The 27,776-nt window shown below is 37.4% G+C and overlaps 1 protein-coding gene across 1 annotated transcript in view; it reads right to left on the minus strand.

The window, feature by feature from the left end:
- The window catches only part of COL4A3 (collagen type IV alpha 3 chain), a 65,062-nt gene that overhangs the window by 14,519 nt on the left and 22,767 nt on the right, over nucleotides 1-27,776 (minus strand). The window contains exons 13-39 of the mRNA XM_062582389.1: nucleotides 26,399-26,476; nucleotides 24,978-25,040; nucleotides 24,687-24,743; nucleotides 22,123-22,167; nucleotides 20,522-20,575; nucleotides 20,082-20,123; nucleotides 18,919-19,006; nucleotides 17,809-17,844; nucleotides 17,325-17,489; nucleotides 16,076-16,168; nucleotides 14,736-14,831; nucleotides 14,294-14,364; nucleotides 12,898-13,086; nucleotides 12,147-12,315; nucleotides 10,798-10,890; nucleotides 9,594-9,698; nucleotides 8,469-8,566; nucleotides 7,553-7,703; nucleotides 7,309-7,422; nucleotides 6,344-6,511; nucleotides 5,036-5,125; nucleotides 4,314-4,448; nucleotides 3,577-3,675; nucleotides 2,369-2,458; nucleotides 1,657-1,796; nucleotides 445-571; nucleotides 77-157 (exon numbers count right to left, since the gene is read on the minus strand). Coding sequence (XP_062438373.1) covers nucleotides 77-157; nucleotides 445-571; nucleotides 1,657-1,796; nucleotides 2,369-2,458; nucleotides 3,577-3,675; nucleotides 4,314-4,448; nucleotides 5,036-5,125; nucleotides 6,344-6,511; nucleotides 7,309-7,422; nucleotides 7,553-7,703; nucleotides 8,469-8,566; nucleotides 9,594-9,698; nucleotides 10,798-10,890; nucleotides 12,147-12,315; nucleotides 12,898-13,086; nucleotides 14,294-14,364; nucleotides 14,736-14,831; nucleotides 16,076-16,168; nucleotides 17,325-17,489; nucleotides 17,809-17,844; nucleotides 18,919-19,006; nucleotides 20,082-20,123; nucleotides 20,522-20,575; nucleotides 22,123-22,167; nucleotides 24,687-24,743; nucleotides 24,978-25,040; nucleotides 26,399-26,476 — 2,737 coding nt within the window. The remainder of the gene's footprint in view (nucleotides 1-76; nucleotides 158-444; nucleotides 572-1,656; nucleotides 1,797-2,368; nucleotides 2,459-3,576; nucleotides 3,676-4,313; nucleotides 4,449-5,035; nucleotides 5,126-6,343; nucleotides 6,512-7,308; nucleotides 7,423-7,552; nucleotides 7,704-8,468; nucleotides 8,567-9,593; nucleotides 9,699-10,797; nucleotides 10,891-12,146; nucleotides 12,316-12,897; nucleotides 13,087-14,293; nucleotides 14,365-14,735; nucleotides 14,832-16,075; nucleotides 16,169-17,324; nucleotides 17,490-17,808; nucleotides 17,845-18,918; nucleotides 19,007-20,081; nucleotides 20,124-20,521; nucleotides 20,576-22,122; nucleotides 22,168-24,686; nucleotides 24,744-24,977; nucleotides 25,041-26,398; nucleotides 26,477-27,776) is intronic.

Raw genomic sequence — 27,776 nt, forward strand, 5'->3', positions numbered from 1 at the left:
AACTCTCTCATTACAATTCATGAAGTGAATAACAAACCAGGGGACAGTGATTTGGGGGAGATGCTATAAACTATACCTGGAGGGCCCCTAGTGCCCATTTGTCCTGGGAAGCCCTGACGTCCTTTAGCACCAGCACCTCCAGGAAGTCCTACTTCCCCTGTAAGAAAAGAGTTTGGGAGAGGAGAAAAGACATTATCACTTGGAATTCAGTTCAGGACAAGACTCAGACTCAGTTTGATAACTTTGCTATCATTTCTTCTTTGGAGAGCTGTGACAGATCTTTAGCTGATATAAGCCAGGCTGGCTGTGCTGACTACAAAGATGATTAAGTTTACAACAGCTGAGTACAAATGTGCCATGTCACAGGCACCTTCTGTGGTCTACTGAGAAACTCTCTTCTAAAAGCACGTCAGCATCTCACTACCTCTCTAAAACAAAACATACCTGGGATTCCTGCACCTCCAGATTCCCCTCTGATCCCATCTGGTCCTGGTACTCCTGTATGTCCTGGCTGACCTTGAGATCCTTTTTCTCCTTTGCTGCCTAAACTTCCCGGAGGACCTGGATCGCCCTGAAAAATAGCAGCCAAACACAAACAGATGAAGAATCACTTATAATTAAATACATTATATTCCAAATTTGTACAACAGAAGATTACATATAATTTTAAAGATTAAGTGAATACAACCATGGTTCAATATGATTTTTAGAAAAAAAATGAAGTCTTCTCATAATACCACTGGGCATTTGGATAAGGAACTATAAACTTTGTTTAATCGGTACAAAGACAACTTCAGTCTTTAGATGCTCATTTTGCCAGTGCTTTGTACAAATACACAGACTTCCCTCCAACTGCATTTTAACAGCCCCTCTGTATTTTAACAACCCCAAAATACATTTCTTGCCTAATAGACATATACACAAAACACTGAAATGCACTTTTTTCTTTAAATTCCTACTTTTGTCTCAGTCATTTGGATTAGAACAGAGGCAGACAGATGATTGGGTCTGATTATGTAAATTTAAGACTGACTTGCAAATTCAGTCCTATTGTAGCTACCCAGATAATACAGGAACTAAATGGATAGATAGATAGAGTGAATTGTAGCATAGCTTACAGCTTGAACCACATCATTTCAGAAAATCTCATATAAAGAGATTTCCAGTTGTTCGTCAATCAGAATATGTGGAGTAAAATTTTATTAATTTGATCTAACTTCCATTCAACAATAAATACATATTGCTAAGAAAACAACAATTAATTTTTGTGTAATCATACTACTAAACTGTCAAAATTGACAATACAATTTTAGGTATTATTTTTGCATTTTCTAAAACAATTTTCTGTGCACTTCTTAATGTACAAGTATACCTACTGTTGGTTTTTTAAGTGCAAGCCCATATTCTCAATGGATTAATATCTTTTTCAGAAACATCAGTTATTTGCGAGATATTCTTTACAAATAAGACATTCTTGTACATACAGAAGAATGAAATATAAGGAGGTCATGATAGGATTTTAGAATTTCTCATCACTAATAAATAATTTACTTCTCTGCTGCAGACTATCCAGGTCTTGCTTACATGTTATTTTGTTTCTACAGTCAAATGCTCTGCTTATAGGCCAATATGACAATATGTCCACCATTTTTATACCTTTGGACCAGGTTCTCCTGGTGGCCCAGGAACGGGGTACCCAGGGTCTCCTTTGTCACCTGCAGAGCCACCAGAGCCTATTTGCCCAGAGTCACCTGATGGTCCTGGAAAGCCTGGAGATCCTTTCTGTCCTTTGGGACCTGGAAAAACAAGGATATTGATATCATTCTTACAAGGATCCTAATTGCACAAAACACATTGTGTTTTGTAAAATTCTGCTTGTATTTTCAGATACTGACTTTTCATTAAAGTGATTCACACAGTAAATTATTTTAATTCTAAGCACATTAAAAGAAATGCTTACATTTAACAGTATATAAAGAGGTTATATTTCATTTATTATTTATAATCATAAATAAAGCTTACAGAAATAAAGACTTATGACCACTGGGCGAGCACTTGATTACAAAGACATGTATGAGCAATATATAGTGCCATATCCTGACTAATTCTTGCCCTGTACTCTCCAAAAAATGATTACCGACTATATGCTGAGATGGACAGCTGGAATGCACTTATTAACATCTTAACTGGAGAGGAAGAACTACATTCTTCAGTTCAGGCAACTATGCATAGAATTTTACAGGTACTGAAAAGAGTAAGTCCTAGTCTGAGTAAGTACTGTGTAGTCTGTTTACAATAACTATTCAGATCTGTGTAAATGCTTCTACATAATTCTATGAATTTGTAACATAGCTTGATAGAAAATAACCTGGAATTCCCATGTCCCCTTTGTTTCCTGGTGCTCCTGGGGATCCTTGTCCTCCAGGAATCCCTGGAAGACCCATAAATCCTTTAACACCTGTAAGATGAAGAAATAGATACTATTTTCACATCTTTGTCTATAGATACTATTTTCACATCTTTGGTTAGACATTGGCTGGCCAGTAGAGCTGTCATAAATACAAACACTTTGTATTTTTATTTGTACAAGGTACTTTGTATTTGACCTCACACCATGACATGGTATCTTATTATTTCATATAGCAACAAAGAGGTGAAGTATAATTCTTCCTCTTGCCCCAGACATATATAAAATTATCATTATTGTTACTGAAAAGTCAAGGCAAAAAAAAAAGCATCTCATGTATCAACATTAATGTAATAAGGATTGTGATCATTCACAGCATTTATGGGTAGTAACTGCAATATTCCTTTACAAATTTTAATCAAGACCAGAAATGTGTGTTTACACATTCAACATTTCATTTTTTCACCTGAGTTCAGTTCAGTTTCTGAGCATGTCACAATCACATCATTACTTAGTCATTATACGCTTCTCATGACTATATATTTAAAAATTTTTTTCTTTGTCTCGGGCTGTTTTTCCATTCACTTCTCTTTAGCTTAGATTTGTATCAATGTCAGTTTGTTTCACTTTAATGATTGTAAGGTCTGGTTGCATTTAGAGCGTCCAGATGTCTAAGGTAGAGACAACTAAATGTTTAGGTAGATCAGTCTGATTTTCTTCCACAAGAAGTCAGAGAGCACTGGAGCATTTGCAGTTTTTCCTGTGATGGCTACATGGCAGTGATTACAAAAGATGTTAATAAAAATATAGTAGTAACGCTACAGTGACATATAGCATGGGTTATTACCATGACAAGGGCCATTTTGATTACCAGTCTAAAATTATTTCTAATTATCTAACTGACACAATTTATAAGTAACTATAAGATACTATGTATCATATGACTTCTAGAAATAAGTTATCTCAAAGAATCAAAAATACAGACTACAGAGAGGGAAAGACCTTTTATTAACTATATTTTGAGAAAATAGATGCACAATCAGAGCAAATATAGCTAACACCAAGAACATAGTTTTGCTATTGAAGCAGATGTTATGTGTTAGTGTTGAGGTAATAATAATCTCTACTCTCCATCTGATACAGTAGTTTTCAATATAGATACTCCATACCTGGTAGGCCAGGTATTCCTTCTGACCCAACAAGACCTGGTGGTCCTTGCACACCTGCATCTCCTTTTTCTCCTCTTAGACCCATCCTTCCTTGAAATCCTAAAATAAAGTTTCATAAAAATAGAACTAAAAAACAGTATCTCAGAACATGGGCAAAAGCCTCTTCAAAAATAACAGAGAAGCAGAATGGAACATAGGATCTTCAGCCTGTAAACAAACAAAAGCAAGACACAAGCTCACACTTAATGTTTTTAGTGTTCCTCATATGGAAATAAATGTAAGTTTCTGAAAGTTTCTACAAGAGAAGTCTACAGAAAAAGCCATATAGCATTTTTTAAGCATGTACAACTCATACACAGAGAGTCTATATTAACACTGTAAAAAAAAAAAAAAAAAAAAAAAAAAAGAGTTCTTCTGACAGTCAATTATTTTTGAACAGACTCATTTTCTTTGCAGTCCAGGATCCAGTTGGTGAGCACACCCATTTTTGTACTCATGGTCTACTGAATGTGTTAAAATAAGGAATTAAAATAAGGATTTAAGGAATATGGACTTGTTTAAATGTAAATAAATATTCAGCGCAATATCCAACTATCCAATTCATAAAAAGACATTTACAACGCACTAATTATTTCAAAGCATTGTGAATACTCTGAGCACTTGAATTAGTTTCTTTCAAGTGTTAAAGCCCACTAGAACTGCAACACAGTTTTGAATGACAGAGCAACAACACATACCTTTTGAGCCTCGTTCTCCTTTGTTCCCAATACTAACCAAGGTCTCAGATGGTCCAGGAAAACCTTTATCACCTGGTTCACCTTTTTGTCCTATAAATCCTTTTCTTCCCTTTAGTCCTGGGAAACCATAAGAACCTGTAATAAAATATAAATAATTATTCTGAGGAAATCTTAACACCTGATAACATACATAAAGACAGGAGTTTCATCGATTCCTTTAAGAGTGACTAAATATGTAAATATAAATGCCAGATAACAACCTAAAACAGCTTCTTCATTACTCCAGTTATCAATGAAACCTCTATGATGATGGATCATGGCAAGAGACTGAACTTATTTCTTATAATGAGAAAAAATATAGTATTAAATCTGTTAAATAGGTATAATAATAAGTTGAAAATAAATTAGATAGACAAAAATGGAGCAAAAAAGATTTCTCTTCTTTATCTAGCAATATTCCCAGCCATTTTCACAATTACCCATGAAACTGAAAAGGTGGTAATTCAAAACTGTTAAAGAAGATGTGTTGTCACTTAGTCCGCAGACTACAAAACATACTAAAATCAAGGATTCAGCAAGACTCAAAGAAATTTTAGTCATTAAGTGCAGAGCAGGAGTATTCAGGAGTGATAACACACAACAGGATGGATTACAAGACTACATCAGCATTAAAGTTCCTATACTCTTCAGTAATAGTGAAGGCAGACACTACGGCCACTTGCCTCTGCTACCCGGGTTGCCTGGGCTTCCAAATGCACCGGGGGGTCCAGGAACTCCTAATGGGCCCATGATACCTGGCTCTCCCCTTGGACCTATGGAAATGAAGCAACAGGAATATATCTTGTTAGTATTTGATTAGTGAAAGAGAACATTACTTTAGAAAATTACATATGTGCCTGTCAGTTCAGCAGTTAATTGTGTCTTTTTTCCTTTTCATTTTATTCCGTTCTGCCCCTCCATTTCTTTAACATACTTGTAGAAGCCAGTTTTGTAGTCTTTAACCACAGGAACAGCATTTCATGGTAAACCCCAAACAACTTAGATAAGCAACAACAATCTAATTGACAGCGAGTATTGCGCGTCTGAGACATCCACACAGGGCTGGGAGATCTGTTACAGGATGTACAGGAAAGTTATTCCTTTCTGCACAGGAGTTAGAGGCCAGCTGGAATATGACAGCTCATCTCAAATGACACTAGATGCCTATGTTTAGGCTGCTGAGTCAAGCTCTACATGTTCACAGGTTGTATATCTAAAACTTGTTTACAGATTGTATATCTAAAAAGGCATATAACATCTCCTTCTGACAGAAAAATGAAGGATTTAAGAATACTAAAAAAAAAAAAAAACTTTTTCAGAAATAATAAGCATAACATACCTGACTTATTTTCTTCTACAATAGTAACTTTGAACAAATTTCTGAAGAAAACTACAAGGATTTATCTGCCGTCTTTAAAATCACCTCTACTTAACATGTCAGAGTTCGATCTGAGCCACAACTCTGTCAGATTCAAGATCTGAACTTGCCTTTTTTAGAAAAAGAAGATAGCATTGACAAGCTACTGTTTGAAAAGGAAGGCTGAATAAGAACTTCTGCTCAGTACTAGTGACTGCTACTACTAACATTCTTCTAAATATTAGAAGCCATTTCTTCTAGATACTAAATACTTCCACTCAGTACTTCTACTAATGCTCCATTATGCTGGGGAATCACCTTGAATGATAGCTAGTTAATGTCCTGCTGCAAGGACATTACTGTCCAGAAAACAATGGCAGGTATCCTTCTATTCTCAAAAAGCTGTTTCAGAAAATTCAATACTATGTCATGACAACCTCAAGATGCACTTGCCTGTCAGAGAATGCTGATCAACTTGTTTTCCATAAAGATCTCAATGATACATGAAAACTGAACATCAGTCTTTTAATGGAAAAATATTTCTGCATCTTCATTTTGGAAAAGCATGACTGACACCTTTCTGCAGAGATTGATTTAATTTATATGTCAAAATATGTATTTTCAGAATCCTTACCTGGCACACCAGAGATTCCTGGCCTTCCAGACAGTCCCTTGGGACCAGGAAATCCTGCATTTCCCTGAGGACCTATTAGTCCAGGTTCCCCAGGGTTTCCGAAGATCCCTGGGATACCTAGGCCAGGAGGGCCTATCTTTCCTTTTGAACCTGGCAAACCTCTTCCTCCTAAGGAAAACGCATGACATAGTAAGTATGGCACATCTCTCTGGAAAAGAAATAACCATCATCTCCATCTCGCCATCACAAACATGAAACTTTTCTTGAATTCTGGGATTTTTGCCTGCATGAAGGCTATACAGAAGATCTATAAGATAACATGCTTATTCAGGCAATCTTAAAGAGATTAAAAAACACCCCGAACCCAAGAAAAAACCCAAATCAAAAACAGAGCAGACAACCTATTGGTTTTTGGAAAAAAAATATAGTTCCACATTCATCCTCCAAACACTGCATTTTCATATATCACCCAGGAAAAAAAAAATCCATCTAAGATTATCCATAAGGGAAGGACTGAGCTAGGTGCCTAAGACTATCCCACCTTGGAAGGGATATAATAAACAATATATGCAGGTACTATGAGTCCCTGAATTTGTTTTCCACATGGCTGAGCTCTTTCCCTGTTCTTCCTCTGTCCTCTGCTACACTGCACTAAGTAACCTCAGCTCAGACCCATATAAGAAGTAGTCACTAAAATATCCGTTTTCTTGTGGGAAAATTTGGGCCAGTTTGTGATTACTCTTTGTGCTGTACAATGAAATCTGAATCTTAATCCAGGAAGCCCACTCACCTCATATTTTCCCTCCAATCTGCAGACAAAGGATCTTTAAACTTGAGCTCACATTTTCTTGCATACTACCGTATAACCAATATCCATAAAAAACTTCAGTTCCTTCAGACCACCGGAAGGCACAAACATCCAGATCCACCCAGCCAAAGAGCACATTTAATTCAGAAGGTCCTACCTGGTGGACCTGTAGCTCCCTCGCCACCTGGCAAACCTGGCAGGCCAATACGACATTCTGCAGGTTTCCCTGGAAGACCTGGATCCCCAGGAATTCCAGGTAAGCCAGGGTCTCCTAAAAGAAAGGAGATTGGTTTCATAATGCTAAAACAACAGTTTGAAGCTTTGAGGGAACACTGAACTCCCCTTTCCTTAAAATATGGATGTAACTTGCTGTGTTCCTTGTGCTTGTTCAAACACAGTACCTCTTAGGCCATCATCACCATCATGCCCAGTGTGCCCTGGTAGGCCTGGAAGTCCTGGAAATCCTGTATCACCTTTTGGGCCAGGAATGCCACTACCTCCCGGTGAACCCATTCTTCCTGGCGCTCCAGGAATAACCATGCCTGGATCACCCTACAACACACAGAGAAACGTAAACAAGCCACATGCAGCATATTTTGTAGCTCTAACAAATATACCTTTCTCCATCCTGTGGACAGATGGTTTCCTATATTAGGTAATTACCACCATTCCCTAGGGATCTTTCACATTACCATTTGTAATGTCCAGTAGAGCACTGGACGTTTCCTGCTGTCCAGCTGGAAATCCCACACCAGAAGCATAATTCTTCCAACCACTTTTTGAACACTGCCTCCTCACTCTGCTACAGAAATTGCTACTGAGCAATGCAATGCACTTCCCTTCATTTGGCCTGCACTGCATTTTGATGTTTGCTGTAACTATGAGAAGCTTTGGATGTGTATCTGAAAAATGGATTGAAATCCGTGCAAGTACAATTTTTCCTTTATTTCTCCTGATAGTCCTATTTTCATCCAAATATTTGTTTAAATATTCAAAGTCAGCATCCAGATATGTCTCAGAACACTCAGTTACTGTTTACTTTTTTCTATCATTCTTCTGAACATTTTTTTCCATGAAAAAATGCCTGGTTTTTATGACAAATATCTGAAGTCCCTGAAAGGAAAGCTTGGATTGCTTTTTCTTACTGGCTGATTAAACTGCTGATTGGTGGAGTTTTGAGTGCTGACAAGTGAATACAATCTTAAAGCATGCCAGTGGAGCCAAGCTTATACCAGTCACACCTCTTCTTCCTTAGCTTAGTGTCACACTTAATGAATGGGACCTATGGAAAAGTTTGTGCTGCATTTCTAACCAAACCTTTCCTCCTGGTAGTCCTGGATTTCCAGACTGGCCTGGATCTCCAATCTTTCCTTCACAACCTGGTGACCCTCTTCCTCCTGCAAGTCCTTTATCTCCTGAAAAAGGAGAATCAAATGGCGGTAAAAATGCTGTGGACACCATGAGGTTTTTTTTGCAATTATCTATTTGTATGGATGTGGTTATGAAACTCTGACACTAATGTAGGTTACATGAAGACAGCATCCTGATTTCAGAGCTGATGGGACATGCTGAATCTAATCTTATTCCTTACATATTCACTCAACATTGATTGTAAGATCGCTCAGTTATTGTTTTCTTTTACCTGCCTTAAAAAAATCCAAACAAAAACCAAACAGATTAAATAATTGATAGATTAAGCATTTCTGATATCTATTCCTTACTGTTTTCTTCAAAAAGCAACATGATAGTGGTTTTGGTGTCAGAAATTTCATATTTTTTCCTGGCAGGATTACAGAAATGGCTTCAAATATTATGTCAGATATTAAATATATCCAAAGACATTTTAGCAGTGGGGCATGACAGCAAGAGGAATGGCCACATTCACAGCATTCAAAACACTTTCTGTTACCTGCACATTAGAGCAGGTACTGCGTTGTACGTAACCAAAGTTGATTAAAAATAAAGTACTAGCACTTATGCAACTCTGTCTCTGTAATACATACATAGGTAAAGATAATTCATCTGAAATAAGTGTGGCACTCAGATGAAAAGCAACTGTTTGGCCAGATTTGCCAGAAGCATCAGTGTCCTGTCCCTCTTCTGACAAGAGCAGGCTCTTTTTGAAGAAGAGTCTATGTTTTGGGTATCCCTGCACTTCTCCAGAGGGTACCTCTTCCCAGAAAAGCCTTAAAAGCATCTTTTAAAATATTTTACTGCTGACAGCTGACTCTTTGAAATACTTCAAAATGTTGTAAACTTACCATTTATAAACCCAAATCAGAAAATTTTAAGAGTACTAAAAACACCTGCCTGTCTGACTAATGTTAATTGATCTTTTTAAAGCTTGTTGGCTGTTTCCAATCTGGAGGGAAAAAAAAAGCTAAACTAGTAGAAGACAGTTTAAAAAAAGGGGGGGGGGGGAAGATCAAAAGAGTATTTTACCTTTTAGACCAGGGTTTCCAGGAAATCCAAGCCCTGGAAAGCCTGTGTCACCTGTTGGCCCTGGCTGTCCTGAATCACCTGGCTGACCTCTAGCTCCAACTCTGCCTGTACAAATAAAATAAGTGAGCTCTGATACATCTTGCCACAGAACTTCAAAATATAATGATTGGGCATTCAGTAGTTTATCATTATTAATTAGGACACCACTGTAGATAAGTTCATTAGAACATAGGCACTATTTCTCCTCCACAACAGGTTCTCATAATTAAAACACTAATTGTGATCTCTTGTTAGCATCATCAAACCAGGCACAAGTCTCTAAGTTAAGCCTTTATGCAATCTGCCCAAGTCTCAGACTTAAACAAACAACTACGTGCAGATACAAATTTTCTACTAGTTGAGAACATGCTAACACATATTACAGGCTCAGAAAGGAAGCAAGTGTAAGAATAGAAGCTACCATAAAGCTGACATAAGATTCTCCCATGCTATTCAGGGCAGCTTTAAGGACTCTTGTTCTATAAAACCAAAGCAAAGAGACCTTATGGTTAATTGGGCCTTAGTTCACTTTCCTTCTAGGCATTACAAATCCTGCAACGTGTGAGACATCAGCAACAAAAGAACCCCTCCCCAAACCAATCCAAATAGGAAACCCAGGTTCATAATATCTTAGAGCAATGGTTAGTAACAATCACTTAGAAAAAGAACCTGGAAACTCAGTCATACAGCTACTTTTTCTAGCAAGCTTGCAAATACCTTTATGAGATTTTCTGACTGCCCCTATAAGGCATATGACAGCCCAAGGGCTTCAGGAAGCTTAGGACTGCTTTAAGCTAATTTTGGTCCTCCTTCTTCAAGGGCTGCAGCAGTCCCAACATAATTGAGGATAGAATCTGTCAAAATTATGCCACAGGCTCCTTCCTGGATATACGAGCTGGAGCATGTGCACCAGAGGTTTCTGATTCTTTGAGGAACGGAGTCGTAACTTAGCACTTCTTAGAATCCCTTCCATACTGCAGACCATGGACATGTCCCCTGCGCCCTTCCTGTTCACACTTACATTCTCTCTCTCTAGTTTTCTTGAAAGGGAATATCACGGCCAATTCCACAGTTTCTTCACCACAGAGATCAGTTTTAGTTCTGGGAGAGACATCCCAGTTAAATTATCTCTGAATTTTGCTGTTTTTAGTGTAGATACACTCACCAGGTACTCCTGGGGGTCCCGGTAAACCAGCTGGTCCCTGTGGTCCTGGTAATCCAGGTAACGGAGTTATTATACTGGTCTCTCCTTTCAGACCTTCAGCAAATACATAATCAAAGCTTACAGAGGTTTATGGTTTGGAAATGTGTAATCCTAAGCATTTAAAAATATAAGTGAGCAATCTACTCATTTAAAAATGCAGTCTTCCACACTTTCCATATATCTGAATCTCCAACAGAATTTGAAAAGCCTTCACATCCTGGCTTCATAATAGCAAAAGTATTTTACTGATACCAAGCCAATTTCAAGCTCTCCTTTTAGCCCTGCTGCATGCAGCCTAGCGGAGATCCAGAAAAGGAAGCACAGCCTCTGCAAAAAAATGATGTAATTAAGAGATGCTCAATCTGCAGCTCCACTCCATAAAGATTTAATAGGTGTCATGTCCTCCTGGACGAAATGGTGGTGGAAACACATCAGTGACTCCACATTTGGTTTGGACTGGAAAGATTTCAAGCCGCTGAATAAGAGTCATTGTTGAAAGCCCTCAGAAGAAACTAAAAAGAAACAAAAAATCTCACAACTAACAATATATCCAACAAATTGCTGTAGATTGTCAGATATTGGAAGCAATGTGACAACATCAGAATGAGTCTCAAAGATGCCTTGTTCTAAACATTCAAATAGACATACACTGATAATTTCATCCCATAGGATAGCAAACTCGCATCTTAAATCAGATGTCAATAGCACAGACATATGGTGTCCAACTTATCACAGCAGTTATAAGCACTAAAACCCACACTCCCATGGATTTAAAGTTCAAAAATCTCTTTAAGATGTCTTGACTATATCTCGTCTGTCTAACCTTGAGTTCTTCCAGATTGTACTTGCCTAAAAATGCACTAGTATGTTTTTGGCACTCAAAAGTGATTAAATCTTTTGTATTTTCCCCTGATGACTTAAGCTCATATACTGACAATGCTGACTGGATCTGTATTAAAAATACTTCTTTTTTCCATGGTAAAGACAGCCAAGTAGTGGAACAGGATGCCCAGAGAGACTTTGTAGACTTCCATCCCTGGAGGTCTTCAAGACTCTACTGGATAAATTGCTGAGTAACCTTGTCTGATCTCATAGCTGATCCTGCTCTGTGCTGGAAGTTGGACTAAACACCTCATGGGCTCCCTATTGTCTTCAGTGGACTCAAGTCTGGAACAATGCTTGGATGGAAATCTCATTCCAAGATAAACTTCCTATGTTTCATAAATCATTTCTGTGCTTCAATCTCTCTCTGCAATTTCAAACAAGTGCTCTTTAACAGGTAAAGAATGGTAAAATCAGAAGTTACAAACCAGTTTCTCCAGGTAATCCAGGTGGACCAGATACTCCTTTAGAGCCTTTGAGACCTCTTGTTCCTTGTGGTCCATATCCTGGTGGTCCAGGAAGCCCCATCTCTCCAGCAAGACCAAGATTACCAGGCAATCCTGGTAGTCCTCTGTCTCCTTTTGAACCAGCTAATCCCTATTAATGATTACACATATGCATATATCAAGCATTACTTGTTTTCCATGCCAGCTTTCATAACAAAATGTCTGATTTTCTGTATGACTATAACCTCAGATTAGAGGTTTTTATCGGATTAACCTCAGATTTTAACAAAAAAGTAGCTCTGCTAATTTAAGAGGAATTATTCATCTGATTTACTTATGACTTCTGATTAACAAATATGTATTTTAACAAACATAGGGCATTTATTCATCCTTTCTATTAAAAGAGAAAGAGTTCAAATAAATATAAAAAGCTTGATTTTCAACTCCTGTGGCAGTATTCTGTACACCTTTTTTTATAATTTTAGGAGGGAAAAAATCCAAAACTCAGCTCTGATTCTCCTTGAATATAGGCTTGGAGATACTTATATCTGAACCATTTTTACAGTTTTTCAACAAACAGCACTGTTTACCATTGGCTGCTATAGCTGAATATATTGTCACTAAGTCAGATAAAGGATATTTAGTTAAAATATCTGAACAGATTAAACAGATATTGTACAGAGACGGATGTTTTCCTTGAGTTTTGTAGTAATTGTGAACACTGCATACCCACCTGTTCACCTTTAGAACCCTTTGAGCCTTTAGAGCCAGGTCTTCCCAGAAATCCACTTGAACCTTTTCTTCCTTTGTCTCCCTCAGCCCCTGGATCTCCTTGCTCACCTTTTGGCCCTTCTGGATACACATATCCTGGATCACCTTTTGATCCTTTATGTCCTTGATATCCTTTAAACCCTGGAAGTCCCTGGAACAAAGTGATCAAGGTAACTATTGTGCTAGATATGTGTCAACTGTTTTCAAGCTTTCCTTTTAAAGTAAACATCCGAGGATGGCTCTCTTTATTCTCACTTGTATTTGCTGTAACTGCATATTCAGTGTGTGTGTGTGTGTGGGGGGGGTTTCTGACTTGACTCTTTTTGGCCCTGATTGTCATCTCATTTTTATTACTGTAAACAGGAATAATGCAGGATCATTTAATGGATGAGACTATTGACTATGTGTTTGTGCTTTTGTGGCATGAAAGAAAGGGCAAGAAAACACCTTGAATGTATCTGATCAGAGATTTCTCTTTCACATGGAAGTATCTGCCAGGGACTAAAGCTGCCACAGCTGGCCCTGTCTGCTGTTAACTCCTGGTCTCTCTTCTTTCCCCATCAGGGTACAATGTGGAGCTGAAAACACACTTGGTGATCTTGGGCTAATGAACTCTTGGGAGCCTTCAGGAAAAGCTTGTTAGCAGGCTCTTTCATTCTGCATTTGTATGGCACTGAGCACAATGAATTCTTGTGTGCGACTCTTACATTGGGCAGTACTGAAGAGTTACGATAGTAACTCCTCAAGAATAATTATTACTACAGGCACAAGTTAGAAGATCCAAGTGGTATGTTTGTGGCAGGTGTCTGCCTTCTCTCTTCAGTAAGTTCCCCAAGAAGCAGTGTCCTTTGCATCCTTGATTTCAAGGAAGCAAGTTCCTCCGCACAGCTGGGGCTCTGGGAAGCCTCGAGTATGCTGGACACAAGATACGTAAGAGGTCTGACTGAGATCATAAAGACCACACGAATGATCTGCTTTTACAGCCACTATCATGATTATAGCATTATGCAGATGTACATGAGCCAGTTGTAAACTAGCCAGATCAGATAGAAGTAGTCTAACCACTCTGAAATACAGCACAGGTTAATCCAGCCTCATGATCAGGCTTGTACCATGAGTTGAATTTTCTACTGCACTGAGCAAACCAGGTTCATTTAAAGATAGGTCAGCTATGTTCACATTACAGTCACTGCTTAGGCCTATCCATGCAGACACTTTCATCCTCATCACTAAGGAGAGACAACTGTTGTGATCAGCTGGTATGCCACCACATGTAATACCAGCCAAGAAGTTTCCCTGAAATAATTTTTGTAGAATCTGTAAAATAAACTGAAAGTCATAAATAACTCAAGTCTTACTTGAGGCCCTGGAAACCCTGGTGCTCCCGGAGAACCTGGAGATCCTTTGGGACCTGGTGTTCCTTCTCTACCTGCAAGAGAGACAGCATCTTTTGTACAGAAAAATTAGAACAATGAAATGGATTTTTGGCAAACTCTGATAACCACACCTAGCCCTGAACATTACTGCCTCTTCCATTTACTGCATGAGCACAGATTGACCTGGCTTCAGGCTGCACCTGAGCCCAAGAGTAGTCCAGCTTCAGCCTTTTAGGACCTCTGCTTGTATCAGTGCACAGAGCAGTCTAATGCTATATTAAATCATCACATCCTCAGGGCTAGATCATGAACATAGGCTTGTATTGCATGCTGTGGACATGCCCACACCAGTCCTGATTCTCATGCTGAAATCAAAAGCATCGACATGTCCCACTATCCCCTTAGGAACACCAAGATAATTTACCACGTATCCCATCTTGGCCATGTGGCCCAGGAGAACCAGGAAGACCAGGTGTTCCCGGGATATAGCTGCAATCAGTACACACGTAAGCTTCATCACCTAAAATGAAGTTGCATATTCATTAATTGTTTTATAGTAAGTTATTCCCAAGTTTAAGTAATGCATTGCATTATTTGGTATAGAGGATGGCTAATATTTTTTGGCCAAACAGCTGTATGAATACGGACTTCTGTTTGTGTACCAAACTTTGGATGCCTTAAAAAAAAACAAACAAAAACCAACCAAACAAAAACAAACAAACAAACAAACAAACAAAAACCCACGTTCCAGTACAGTATAAATATTCCTGTGGTCAGGGAGTCACCACCATAGCTGACTACATTTAAGTGAAAGTATAGGAATAGTCACTTGATTTTTTGAAGTCCAGTTTCAGTGAACTAGTTGGATACAATCACTCTGCTGAGAGGTCAAATTCTCTCAGAAGAAGAAAGGCACACAGGCATTGAACTAACACTGTGCAATAACAGCCTGAGAGACTTTAATGACTAGCTGGTGGCATAGAGATTCGGTAGTTTCTGTGGCAGGAGGAAACTAAAGGATTTGAGATTGATGTCCTTCTAGCGGTTGGTAAAACATTTTATTTCTAGTTCATTCTCTCAGAGAGCAACTATTAGTGAGCAGACATATCGTTGGGGGAACATGAAAACCTCATCCACCTGTAATTGTTGTTTGTCCAAGTGCAACGTGGGACAACTGGTGAGCAGGACTGGCATACTTACTGCTTTTTTTTAAGTTGCTGTTCAGTAAGACAGGAAGACATCCTGCTACCCTTAAAGGATTTTCTTCATCCTCTGAACTCATCACATGTCATGAGAGGTCAATTAATTTCTGAATTTCACGAGGACTCATGAAGATTGCCAGGCTGCCCCATTTACTTCTGAGTGCTAGTTTTAAGGAAGGATGTAGAAATGGCAAAAGTACTTTTTCCACTCATAGAAATGGCTATGTATCTTGGTTTTCAGTTGAAAAGGAAGGACCAGTAGCTACCAGTATAACCCAGTCCTGATCTCACTCAAAGAAAGAACTTCCATGTGAAAAATATGGTACATGGAAGCAAAATGAGACCTGACAAAGAAGAGGAGAATATATATAGCCCTGTACTGAGATTGAACATAATCTTTTTTCTACTCCTGTCTTTATTTCTCCTAAATTAGAACAGCTCCTTTGAATATGGAAGGGTTTGCTGCATTATAGTAAGAGTTAATGGTGACATCTTGTTTCTCTACATCCAAGTGAACACTGCGCCAATCCCAAGACCATTGTTTGTAAACACAATAACTGACCTTTCATGCCAGAATCTCCTGGAGGTCCTGGAGGTCCCACATACCCTGGCTCTCCAGGAAGTCCTGGTAGGCCAGTTCTAAATGTTATTCTACCTGTTCAGAAAATGAGAGTGGCACCATTACATCATTAGACTTCTCAGACAATTCTCTATTTGCTGACAGAGGAAAAAGGTGCAGTGATCAGATATTCAATATTCATTCATTCATTCATTCATTCAAAAACAAAAACAAAAAACAAAAAAAAAAAAGCAACCTGGAAAAACCCAAACTACCTGCAGCTGGAAGTACTCAAGAATAAATTTGGTAATGCAGAGGTAATCAGTAGACTCCTGGATCCATCTGTGTAACCAATATGCTACCTTTAAAAGCATAGTTCTTGCTAGGTATTTACTTTTTGTTTGAAGCAACAGAAAATAAAAAGGATTCTTTCTCTTCTGGGAACAAAAGGGAAACTTTTCTTTTAATTCTAAGCTATTAATGCTGCTCATATGTCTTTGGCAGTATTATTCTGAGGTATTTGTTATTACTTTGGAACAGCATAAAATACATCAACCTCTTCCTATGGAAATATATCTGAAGGGTAGATAAAATTAAAAAAAATAGAAAAGAGAGAGAGAAAAGAGAAGCATGACACTGATATTCATTCATGAGAATTTGTTCTGCCTATACTACCTATGAAAGAAGCATGATGCGATTAGTACTCCTAGGTAAAGAGTTGAAGTTAATACACTTCTTTCTAGAAGCTTTATGAACTGCATTTATTCAACTGGTTCACCTATTCTTTTGCTACCACTTTATTTACAGGCTGCTGGAACTTCAAACCTGCTTTACAGTCCACTACTAAGAGTAGAAGTTTGTTTTTTCTATGGCTTTTAGATTAGCCCTTTCTAAAGTTATTTTTACAGATTTACTGCAAATTTTTGAAGAACAGATTTTCTCTCATCACTCTTTCCTATTTTTATTCAATAGATTTTTACAGTCACAGTTACTCAAAAAGGTTAGTTCTCTTTATATGGGAAAATCACTGTCTCTTCCTTATAGAACTTCATATTAGCAATGGAAAACAGCCCTTGTTTATGTATGCTTTTTCATGAATATTTTAAAGCATAAAATTTCCATAAAGAAAGTCAGTTCAACCATGTTACTCAAAACATGCTCCTTATGTAATGTATTTATATATTTTCATTCATCGGATGCTTAGATGGCTCTGAACCATTGAATATACAACTGTGCAATAACGGAACATCACCTGGTTCTCCAGGGGGACCCGGTAACCCAACAGAACCAGGTCTGCCAGTAATCCCAGGTAGTCCTGGAGGGCCCACAACATGCAAGCCAGATTGTCCTTTCTCTCCTTTTATTCCTTTGGGCCCAGGAAACCCCGGGGGACCTCTCAGACCAGGTCTTGACACACCTAACCAAAGAGAAAAAAACACAAAAAGAATTGAAGAATTGGAACTTCAAAGTGAAGTAAGCAAGCATTTAGTAGAATGAGTACAAAACAAGGCTCAGAGTTCAGCCAAAAAAAATCTTTTCTGTATTGTGATATATTAAATAATCACAATGAGAATCACAATAATCTCTCTAAATAGCTGGCACATCAAAACTTCTGAGTAATGAGTTTTTGCCACTTAGTTTAAAGTCATTTGAAACAAGGATTTTACAAAGCTGATCAGGTGTAACAGACAGGATGAACAATGTATTTTATTGTGCTGCTGGATCACTACACATACCTTGTCTACCAGCATTTCCAGGAGGACCGCTTGGCCCTGCAAAAGCAATGTATTTAGAATCTCAGACCACTGTATACTCTGCAAAATCACAACAATATTAATTGCAAACTTTGGGCTTCAGCATTTTAAGCTCATTTCACCTTTTAAGAACTTGGCTTTTGTCTGAGTAGGCATCTACCATTTATGTAATTGTTGCACACAGACAATTCTCACTGAAACCCAGAAAAAGACAGATGTGTGTAATAGGCAGACCATCCATCACATTTATCTTAGGTGAGGGTGCCGCTCAGTTACTTGAGAAGGACTTACAGACCTGAAAATTGTCTTCTTTTCTGCCACCATTCTGCATTTACTCTAATAAAGATAATAACTTCCCCTACAAATCCTCAGTAAACAATGCATTCACATCTTTTCAAGGCCCAGCTTTCCTCTCGCAGTCCCTTGGATATATGCATTCAAGCAGATTTATAACAGCAACGAGCGAAGGCAGACGATCACTCACGTACATAAATATTCATAAAACTGTAACTTCAAAGAAAAGTAAGCATTTACTAGGATGAGCATGCGATAAACAGCTTACAATATGCTGCCTCAGAATTCAGTCCATAAATCTTTGTTATGTGATATGGCCAAAATAATAAATTTTAATTTTACAGTATGGCCAAAAATGAACAAAACAAAAACTCACAGATCTTCATTATTTTCAAAGGGTAGGCAATAAAAATGGTTTAAGACAAACTGTGAAGGCCACAACAAATCTTAGTTTGATCTTTAACAAGAGACTACAGCCCTGATGGTTAGTCTATGGCATACACAAATAACGTGCAGCTGTAGGATCCCACTGAGGTCATGAAGCAGGATGTAAAACAAGCTTAGGTGCTCATCTCAATTATCTGCAAGGAAAGTATACCAGCTTCATTACTTTTAATGGGAAATATGGCCATAAATGAAAGTCTCTGGATAAATTTAAGTTCTGCAATTTGATGGAAGTATTTTAGAAACAAACTTGGAAAGGCAGAGGCAGATTACCAGGTGCACTGGTAGAAGCTAGCTGGCAACAAGCCCTTTGAGCAGACAGCTCTTGCTGTCTAGTTTTCATGTGTCACTCACCAGGCATGCCACGTTGGCCTTTTGGTCCTGGAGGTCCAGGGAGTCCTTCATCTCCTTTTTCACCAACTACTTTATCATAATACTCTGTCTTAATAGAAAGATGGTAAGAAAAAGAAAGAATAGTAAGAATGAAGAGAGAAGCACAGTGCCTCATACTGACCACCTATTTAGAACAATGTTATGATTTCATTCATCCGTCTGATACTGTGACAACACGAGGCCTCTCTAATCATATACTATTTTTTCACAAGTAGCTAGAAAAGAAATTGCTATATGTGCATAACACTACAGACCTGTACAAACAGATGGGTCTAAAACATTCAGCTCATTACTTCAGCTCCCAGAGAACTTTGTGGGTGCAGTCATACTTGCCAGGTACAAGATGAAGACCCAATCATGAATATTAATATAATGAAATAAAAAAAAAAAATCCTTGAAAGGAACCTGAAGGAATCACTATTCTACTGCCTCCAGGTAGCATCAGCTATATCTAAACCACTCTTAATTAAATCATAAACAAAAAGGGACAAAATCAACTACTTTAAGAATATTAATGCTTTTTGTAATATCTGTTTTATATATGCATGTAATTAATTCATGGTAGCTTATTATGTTTCAAAATTTCTATAAATGACAGGCATAATCAAAATGCAATTAGCTATAACTCTACTTTTTTATAATTAGAGATTTCTTGCTCTTTTCTGGATTATTTTGCATGGGCACTACTGCTTGAGAACAAGTATTATTTATGCCCCAGTATATACAGATCACATTGAAATTTAAATGGATGACTACAAAAACATTAAATGTAATATAAATATGATCAGAATTAAAATTCACAATTCTTATTAGAGTATCAGCTTAAAAAATAACTCCTGTGAATTTCTGTAACTGTTCTGTAACAGTCTAGCCTTCTGTAAAAATTGCTGGAACTGAGGTGGGGCCTTTATCTTGCATTCAGGTATACATGAAGGGAAGTTCTATCTCTGTGATATCTCTGTGAAGTCCTATCTCCAGCACTGCCACTACTTTGAGAAAACTATACCTTGATTATAGCATCAGGGGGCGTCCATTATTGCAACATACAGTCAGGTTGGCTTAAATTTAGTCTAATAGTCAAAAAGAAAAAGAAAAAAAAAAGGATGAAGATAATTTACACTTACTCGACCACAAGCTCCAGGTGGACCAGTGTTTCCTTTTGTCCCCTTCATTTGAAACAGAAATGAGTCTATAAGTTTATTTATTAAAACAAAAAATATACGACATTTGATACCCCCGGTTACTTCAGTACATTGCTCATAACATACAAGAAGGACTTCTCCTGCAAGTCTTTCATCATCATCTGTCTCTGTTCCTGGCCCAACAATTCACGACTTACTCAAGCCAAAAACTAGAAGAGCCCAATAGCAGGCATAGATAAACCCCTGCTCAAACACATCATCTATTTCAGCTGATCTATTTCCTATTCAATGATATCATTAGTTGTCAGCTTTTAAGTAAAGTAAACATACTGTATATGCAGTGATAGATAAGGCAATATAATAACCACAAAACATACCCTATGTTCATCCTCGTAAGTGACGACAAAACCATTAGACAATACCTTAGCTCCTTGTTTGCCGGTCAGCCCTGGTTTGCCCTGTTCGCCCTTTTCTCCCTGCAAGTGACAGTACAGAATTATTGGGAGGGTTAATCTTTTACTACTGTCATCAGTATGATTCAAAATTGAAAGCTTCAGTCTTTCATGATGATGGCAAGATGAATGTGATATGCTCAGGAAAAGAAAACTGTGAGGAATTCCTACGGAAATTCATTCACGTGACTTGTGCGATATGCCTCACTTGGGATAAAGTTCCATGTCTATGCGAAATACCACAGGGCTAACATCCAAGCTTGGCTTATCACAGCACATTCCACCATTCCCATGGTGGAAACACTAAGGATAGCACAAATGTAGGAGGTTCTGCTTTGTTCTCCCTCTGAACACTACTGTTTTTGGAAGAGCAGAAACTGAACACAATCTGAAACTCTCACATTCAGCCACTCCCTCTCCCAGAACTTATCCAGTCTCCAGGATGATGCAGATCTCTCGAGAGAGGTCTCAGCAAGCCAGGATGGAAAATAGTGCAGATCGCTGCTAAGGCTTTCTGCAATAGTATATACGTGAGGAAAAGGGACTTTAGCTCCTCAAAGGCGTAAGCCTTTGAGGTGTGAATGGACCGCTAGTTAGCAAAGCTGAAATGGGAACGGAACCTTGACTTGCCTTTGACATGACAGAAAGTTTGCTTTCTGTTAGCTGAGTAATAACACAATGAAGCTTTGTGGTCTGTCATTCCATATTTTTTATTGGACTAAAATGTGTTTACACTGGGCACTGAGGCTGTTTTTACAAAATAAAGAGGAGGTTTCAGTACGACATATACGAAATTGGGCTATTCTGACAAAAAGTTTTGATAAGATATTTGTAAGGTCCCTGTGACCGAATGATGTTAAAGTGGAAGCAAAGTAAATATAGAAGAATTGATATTTAAACAATGGGATAAAGTATTTCAGATATATTTGGACAACTTTAGCTTTTAAATTAGTAAATAAATGAGATCATTTTGGTTATAAAATGGCATATTTAAAGTATCCTATTTTGGCACTTTCTCTGAGATGACCATTTTAGTATCTATCAGTCATCCTGGTTCAGGCCAAAAAGGCTATGAGTGTAGCAATAACTTTTCTTTGTAAAAGAAGGTCTTTGATTCTAATGCTTAAAAATTATTCATTTTGCTTCTTGATTTTTGCTGAAGTGAACATACGAGTCTTTTGCAAAAATTCCAGTGTGACTGACCAGTGTTAAACTCAGCAGTGTTCATTTTGTGCAACTTAGTGTTCATTGGACACCATCTCAAACTCATCTGATAGTCAGAAGTAACTAGTCTCTTGTTTACAGAGAAGAGACAAGGTTTATATATTGAGCTTCTCTTTTGCACAAATCTGTGGGGATATGACGAGTCCCAAAGCCAGTTGTACGAAAGGAAATGTTTCACAAGGTACACAAATGGACATTTCCAAACCCATATAGCAATGGGAAAAAAGCTGTATGGGTTTGGAGAGGAAATATAGTGAGATATGACCCTGATAAATATGTTGTTACTTAAGTACCAACTACCTCAACATATGTTACTTATAAAAAATTTAGAAGGCTTCCTTCATTACCGGTAAGCCAGGTGGACCTGGGGCACCTTCTTTTCCAGGTTTACCCTACAAAAAAAAAAAAAAAAAAAAAAAAAAAAAAAAAAAAAAAAAAAAAAAGAAAGAAAGAAATAGTCAAGAGAAGTGTCACTGTATTCTAAGAGCACACCAAATAAATGATATGCATACAATTGTATTTTATGTCTTATGAATTTAGAAAAGCAAGTTAGTTTACTTTAAAAATGCTCATTCTAATCTAATCTAACTACTGCTCATAGAACTTTACAAAACAGAGAGTAAGATGTTCCTTGGTGTGAAAAGCTCACAATGAGCGAGCCTCCTCCTAAGAAGGATTAGTGGAGGCAGACACTTCATCAGCACAAAGTTTCAGGTGCAGAAAGGTCATTAAAATGTTAGGTCTCTGCAAAAGCAAGACAAACTACAATGAAACAATATAGCAGCTAGCAAGCCCTATAAAGGTGAGCATGGAAAGATACTGAAGGGAAAGAAGTACAAAAAGCTTTCAGGAAATGGGGTTAAAAATGCCTTGAAGAAAAATTACTTAATGAAAAATGATAGGGAGTGCACTACTTCAAAAGTAGTGGAAGTGGAGCAGTGAAGGGAGAAGTGAGAATGGAAGGAGACTGTGCCAGAGGCATCTGCTGCTTTCTGTGGCACACAGCACTTCAGGCAGCCTTCTGCTGGAATCCTGGCCTCTAGCACGGCTGCAATGCACGTTGAATAATTCAGAATAACAACAACAACAGACGATAATGGTATGGGAAGGGACAGTAGGAGGGAAACAGGGAGAAAACAGAACAAAATGAGAACATAATTCTGGATAAAAGTACCTTATTTGGCATCTTAAAAGTGGAAATGTAGAAAACTTGGTTCATTAGAACACACAGTAGGAGGGTAGTAACAAGATAAAAGGAGAATGAAAGCTTATGAGGTCAGAACAACAGAGGCAAAAGTACATTTTAAAAGGTTTTTTGCACAGAATATATCGAGGAAAAAGTTGAAATAGTTTTGAAAGAAATGGCCATACCATGAGTTAAAATCTAAACATTAGAAGAAAGAGCAATACTCGAAAGATGGCAGAACCTACCAAATGGTAAGAGAAGTGGCAGAGTTGACAATAACAACACTGTCACAGCTGACAGAAGCATCTCAAAGTCAATAGCAAAACATACTTTTACTTTCTAGCACATAAACAGTGCAATTATTTGATATTTTGTGTTCGCTTCTTTTTGTTAAAATACAAAAGGAAACATTTTGTTTTAATTTTGTAACAGACGGTCATAATATATTAACATGATGTGTATTCCCTTAGCATTATTCTGTGTCAACAGGTAGGAAAGGAAGGGTGCTCTGCTACTTTCTCTTCAGATAAGGGAGGGAGAGGTTTATTAAGAAACATTAAAAAAATATACTATCTGACAGGAGAGGGCTCTTGGTAACAAACAGGTAACACGATACAGAAGAACAGTAGATAGAAGAAGTATAATGCACACTGAGTAACATGAAATTTTAGTGCTTTACATCAGTAACTCAATAGAAATGTAGTTTTCATAATCTAGAGGAGTAATAAAAAATAGTAAGTTGTACTATAGCATCTTCACTATAACTTAAAAAAAAAAAAGTGCAATCTAAAGATAGTACTGGTCCTGTCTTGCTACCCTTCCTTGTGTAAGTAAATTTATTGCAAATGCAAGAAGTATGGGAAAAGTTAATAAATAAATAAACAAACAAACAAACATATGTTTGGATTGAATTAAGTATTTAATTTTAAAATTATTTTTCTTAATATTGCTTTTAAAATGTATAAACCTGTATTTGGAATTGAGGAATCAAAATGTTTTGATTAGAAAATGTCACAAAACATTTTGATTTATTCAGATATTTTATGGTTGTCCCCTGATTACATATTAGATAAACTGATATGAATTCACATCAGGTTTAGTTAATAAGAATCTGCATCTTTTGGTCAGAAGTTTTTATCCAAAAATTTCAAAGCCACTTTCTTTTTCAAAATGTAGATATACTCAAATAAATTATATTTTAATATATATACTTTTAAAAGTAAATGTAACAATTTTCTAATGCTGACAGTAAAATACTGTAAAATAGTCTCCTGTTAACAGAATAACTTTCTCGTGATAACTTCCTTCAGATCTTCCCATACCTGCTGATTGAGTATATTTATGCAAATCTGCTACCTCAATTAAAACAAAGATTTTTATTCTCTTTTACTCAAACATTGGCACTACAAAGGCAGTAGTACTCTTCTGGCCACTCTTCTGTGCCCAGAAGAGTACATTTTTTGCCTAAGTTTTAACAGCAGAATCCTTACAACAAAACAAATGGAAGCGCATTCACCATCAGCCGAACTTTACCTCATGTACTCGCGCTACATGAACAGCTATTTGACCTTCAGATCTCAAGTCTGACTACCAGACAAAAGAACTTTTCAGCCATAGAAAATTTGCTCTGAATGGTGTTGAAACAAATTCTGGAAAGCAACATCAGTGCAATGCTGCTTTTCAGGGAAGACCAGCATATCAATATTTTCAGTTGTTTACACTCACCTGTGCTCCAGGTTCTCCTCGGTCACCCTTTTCACTCTGAGAATCACCAACTGGCCCCTGAAACAAAGATGCCCCCAAAATGCACTTATTTTGAGACTCTAAATTAAATAAATCTTCTAGCACTTTGCTATTTTCAGAAATTATAAAAATTAACTACAATTAAACTGTTATTAATAGCTATTCATTAAATGTCAGAATAAGAAGTGTAAATACCAGACTCCTAAGAGTACCATTTACTAGGTGATACTGCCTGAATGTCTAGATTTTAGGGAGTTACTTCAGGTCACTTACTGCAAACCCCACTGGCCCCGAGAGTCCTCTTGATCCTTTTTCTCCTTTCTCTCCTTTCAAGTCCTATCACAAAGAAAGCCAAAATTTAATATGTTCTCTCAGATTTTTCTGTGCTTACCAAAAAACTTAATTTTTACAGCTAGGAAAACCTTATATTACCAACAAGTCTATGTAAGCAGAGATGGTTCTACTTAAATGACTAAGAGAGGAGAAATTCATAGGAGTGCTCAGTCCATGTTGCCTGAGCAAGGAATTGGCTCTGCACTTACTTCTCTTATTTGTGAAGACTTCACAAGGACCCATCTGGAGTTGTACACAGAAGCATTGCAGTAAATATTCAAAGGACTAGTATTAAATCCCAAATGAAAAATAAGTAAACCTTAGTTGCTCACTGGAGGAACAGTTGCCTCCAGTGTGGAAATGCCAGTGACTACCCACGTGTCTGTTGGCTCAAGATTAAGTTACCTTATTATGTAGTACTATTATGTAGCGGGCCACATCCTACGCTCCTTGTAAAACCAAAGTTTATCCACCGTCTACCTGGTTGGAATTATGCCCCAAATTGTGCATGTCAGGAATTTGGCGGATTGCGTGTGTGTGTGTGTGTGTGTGTGGAGGGCGGTTGTTTTATTTTGCTTTTAAATCTGCTGTGCTCTGTGCCTCTGAAAATTTGTCATTCTCCCCTGATACACTGCCACAGCTCTGACTGAAAAGTGCTCTAAGTGGTCAACACTTGACTTAAATAGGAAAGAGCTGCTGTTCCTTAACATCGAACCTTGCTTACTCCTACGGTCTTTCTCTCTCTTCTTCACTGATGTCCTGATGTACAATTCACTTTTTCTTTTAGCCCATAATAGAGAAGAAGGATTGATAACTTCAGGAAAATTAGATCAGAAAAACAGAGAAAAAATCAAGGAGAGGAGTTGTTCAGTAAATATGTGAAGACTTAAAATAGCAGTAGTTAATATATAGTTTTAAGTTCTGTAAATGTATACAAGTATGTTGTAAGCTTTTCTGAAATGGATCTAGCAGCTGAGAGTCTTGACACTTCTAGTGACAAGCTCCAGAAGTCAACACAGATGTGGCTTTGATGGCTATTCAGAAAATCCATGTTGATTTGGTCAAGCCAAAAGTGATTTACTTCCCTGTACTCAAGAGTTTCCACAACGGGTGGCTTACTAATAAGCATTTAACATTCCACTGGCATCATGCAGATGTGCATATGAATGCACAGGACTCAGCTGAGCTGGCTGCATGGACATGCTCTAAGAAGAGATTACTATCTAAATAAACAAGTCACAAAAAAGTTAGAATGGGCAAAAAGAAATATTACCAGAACTGCGAAGATGAAGATGTCTTTTCTCAAAGTGAAAAACAGTAAGATGGCTTATCTGTATCTGATCTTAGACAAATTTTACTACCGTCATGTTGTCTGGTCCGCTTAATGTCACAATAACAGTTCCTGGTGGTCCAGGGGGTCCAGTTAATCCAGTATCACCCTGAAAACAGAAAGAAAAATGAAGCAATTGGAAGTAAAGTATTGTTCTTGTTTCAAATTATTATCCCTATTTTTTCAAATCTGTGAAAATTTCTCTCTCGTTACACTTAGTCATTAATGAATTTACTATTTCTCTTTGCTTGTTATTTATCTTCCATAAAAAGGCATATGGAGGATTTAAGGCTTCTACAACAATAATCTTCTGGGTGAGAAATTAAAAAATGCCTATACTTATTTATCATTTATAGTTAAAGTATCTAGAATTAGGTTAAAGAGAAAGTATTTTTAATATTATTTACTTAAAAGTTATATGAACATTTTATCTCTAAATCACCTAAAAATATCCCCTTACCATTATTGTCATTTTTCTCCCATCTGATCAAGTCAGTCAATAAAATACATGCAGTGTCTTCAGTGACATCTGCAAAACCGCAGTCTATATACTATAAGTAGATGATTGTAACATATCATTGACAGGTACAATTGGCTTTCGTGTGATCTTGACCTAAAACATTAAAATTATGGTATATTTTTTCATTAAGGATCTTACAGAACAGTAAAAGTCCTAAATGGGATCTTTCTGTGGAGCTCAAAGGTCATTCATAGTTTTAAGGGATTTTAAGTGTGCACTTGAAACTTAACCGCAAAGAAAGCAACACTCCATAAGGAAGTAAGACACTCCATAGCCACTGAGCTATGGATATTCTTCAATTCTATTTATAGAAATTTTGCCAGGAAAATTCTTCCTGGTAGTAATTACAATACTAACATCAATCCATCTTTCAGACAATGTTATTTCAGCCCGCAGCTGAACCTGTGCAGGTCAATTAGCATAACAATGAGATGTTCCAAGTACTAAAAGGATCCTGCAGGGACATTAAGACTGACTATGGAGTCTTGACAAACACAGGATCAGGTCCTAAGAAACAATATATTTGTTCATAGACATTTCTATCTTTGTGTTAGTTGTATCTGACACAAAATGTCAAAGAATATGAAAGACAAATCCTGGAAGGTTCTCTTAGAAAGACCTTCGTGAGTTTTTCTAGCATCATGAGAGCACACCTGGAAAAGATGTTGGCCCTAAGGAAGTTGGGAGTCTACAGATGCTATGTATTTATCAATGTTTACCTGCTTGGATAAGCATTTAGGAACACGGTGTGCTAATGATATGTGAATTAATTTATGAGCTATGTTAGTAAATATTAACTGCTGGCTTCTCTTAACTATCAGCCTGTTTCTACCCTTCTGTCAGGAAGCTTTTATCACCAGCACTTATGTGAAAAGAGTTTTTCCTTATA

The sequence above is a fragment of the Rhea pennata genome, chromosome 9, assembly GCF_028389875.1.
Source record: "Rhea pennata isolate bPtePen1 chromosome 9, bPtePen1.pri, whole genome shotgun sequence".
In the NCBI taxonomy this organism is placed as follows: domain Eukaryota; kingdom Metazoa; phylum Chordata; class Aves; order Rheiformes; family Rheidae; genus Rhea; species Rhea pennata.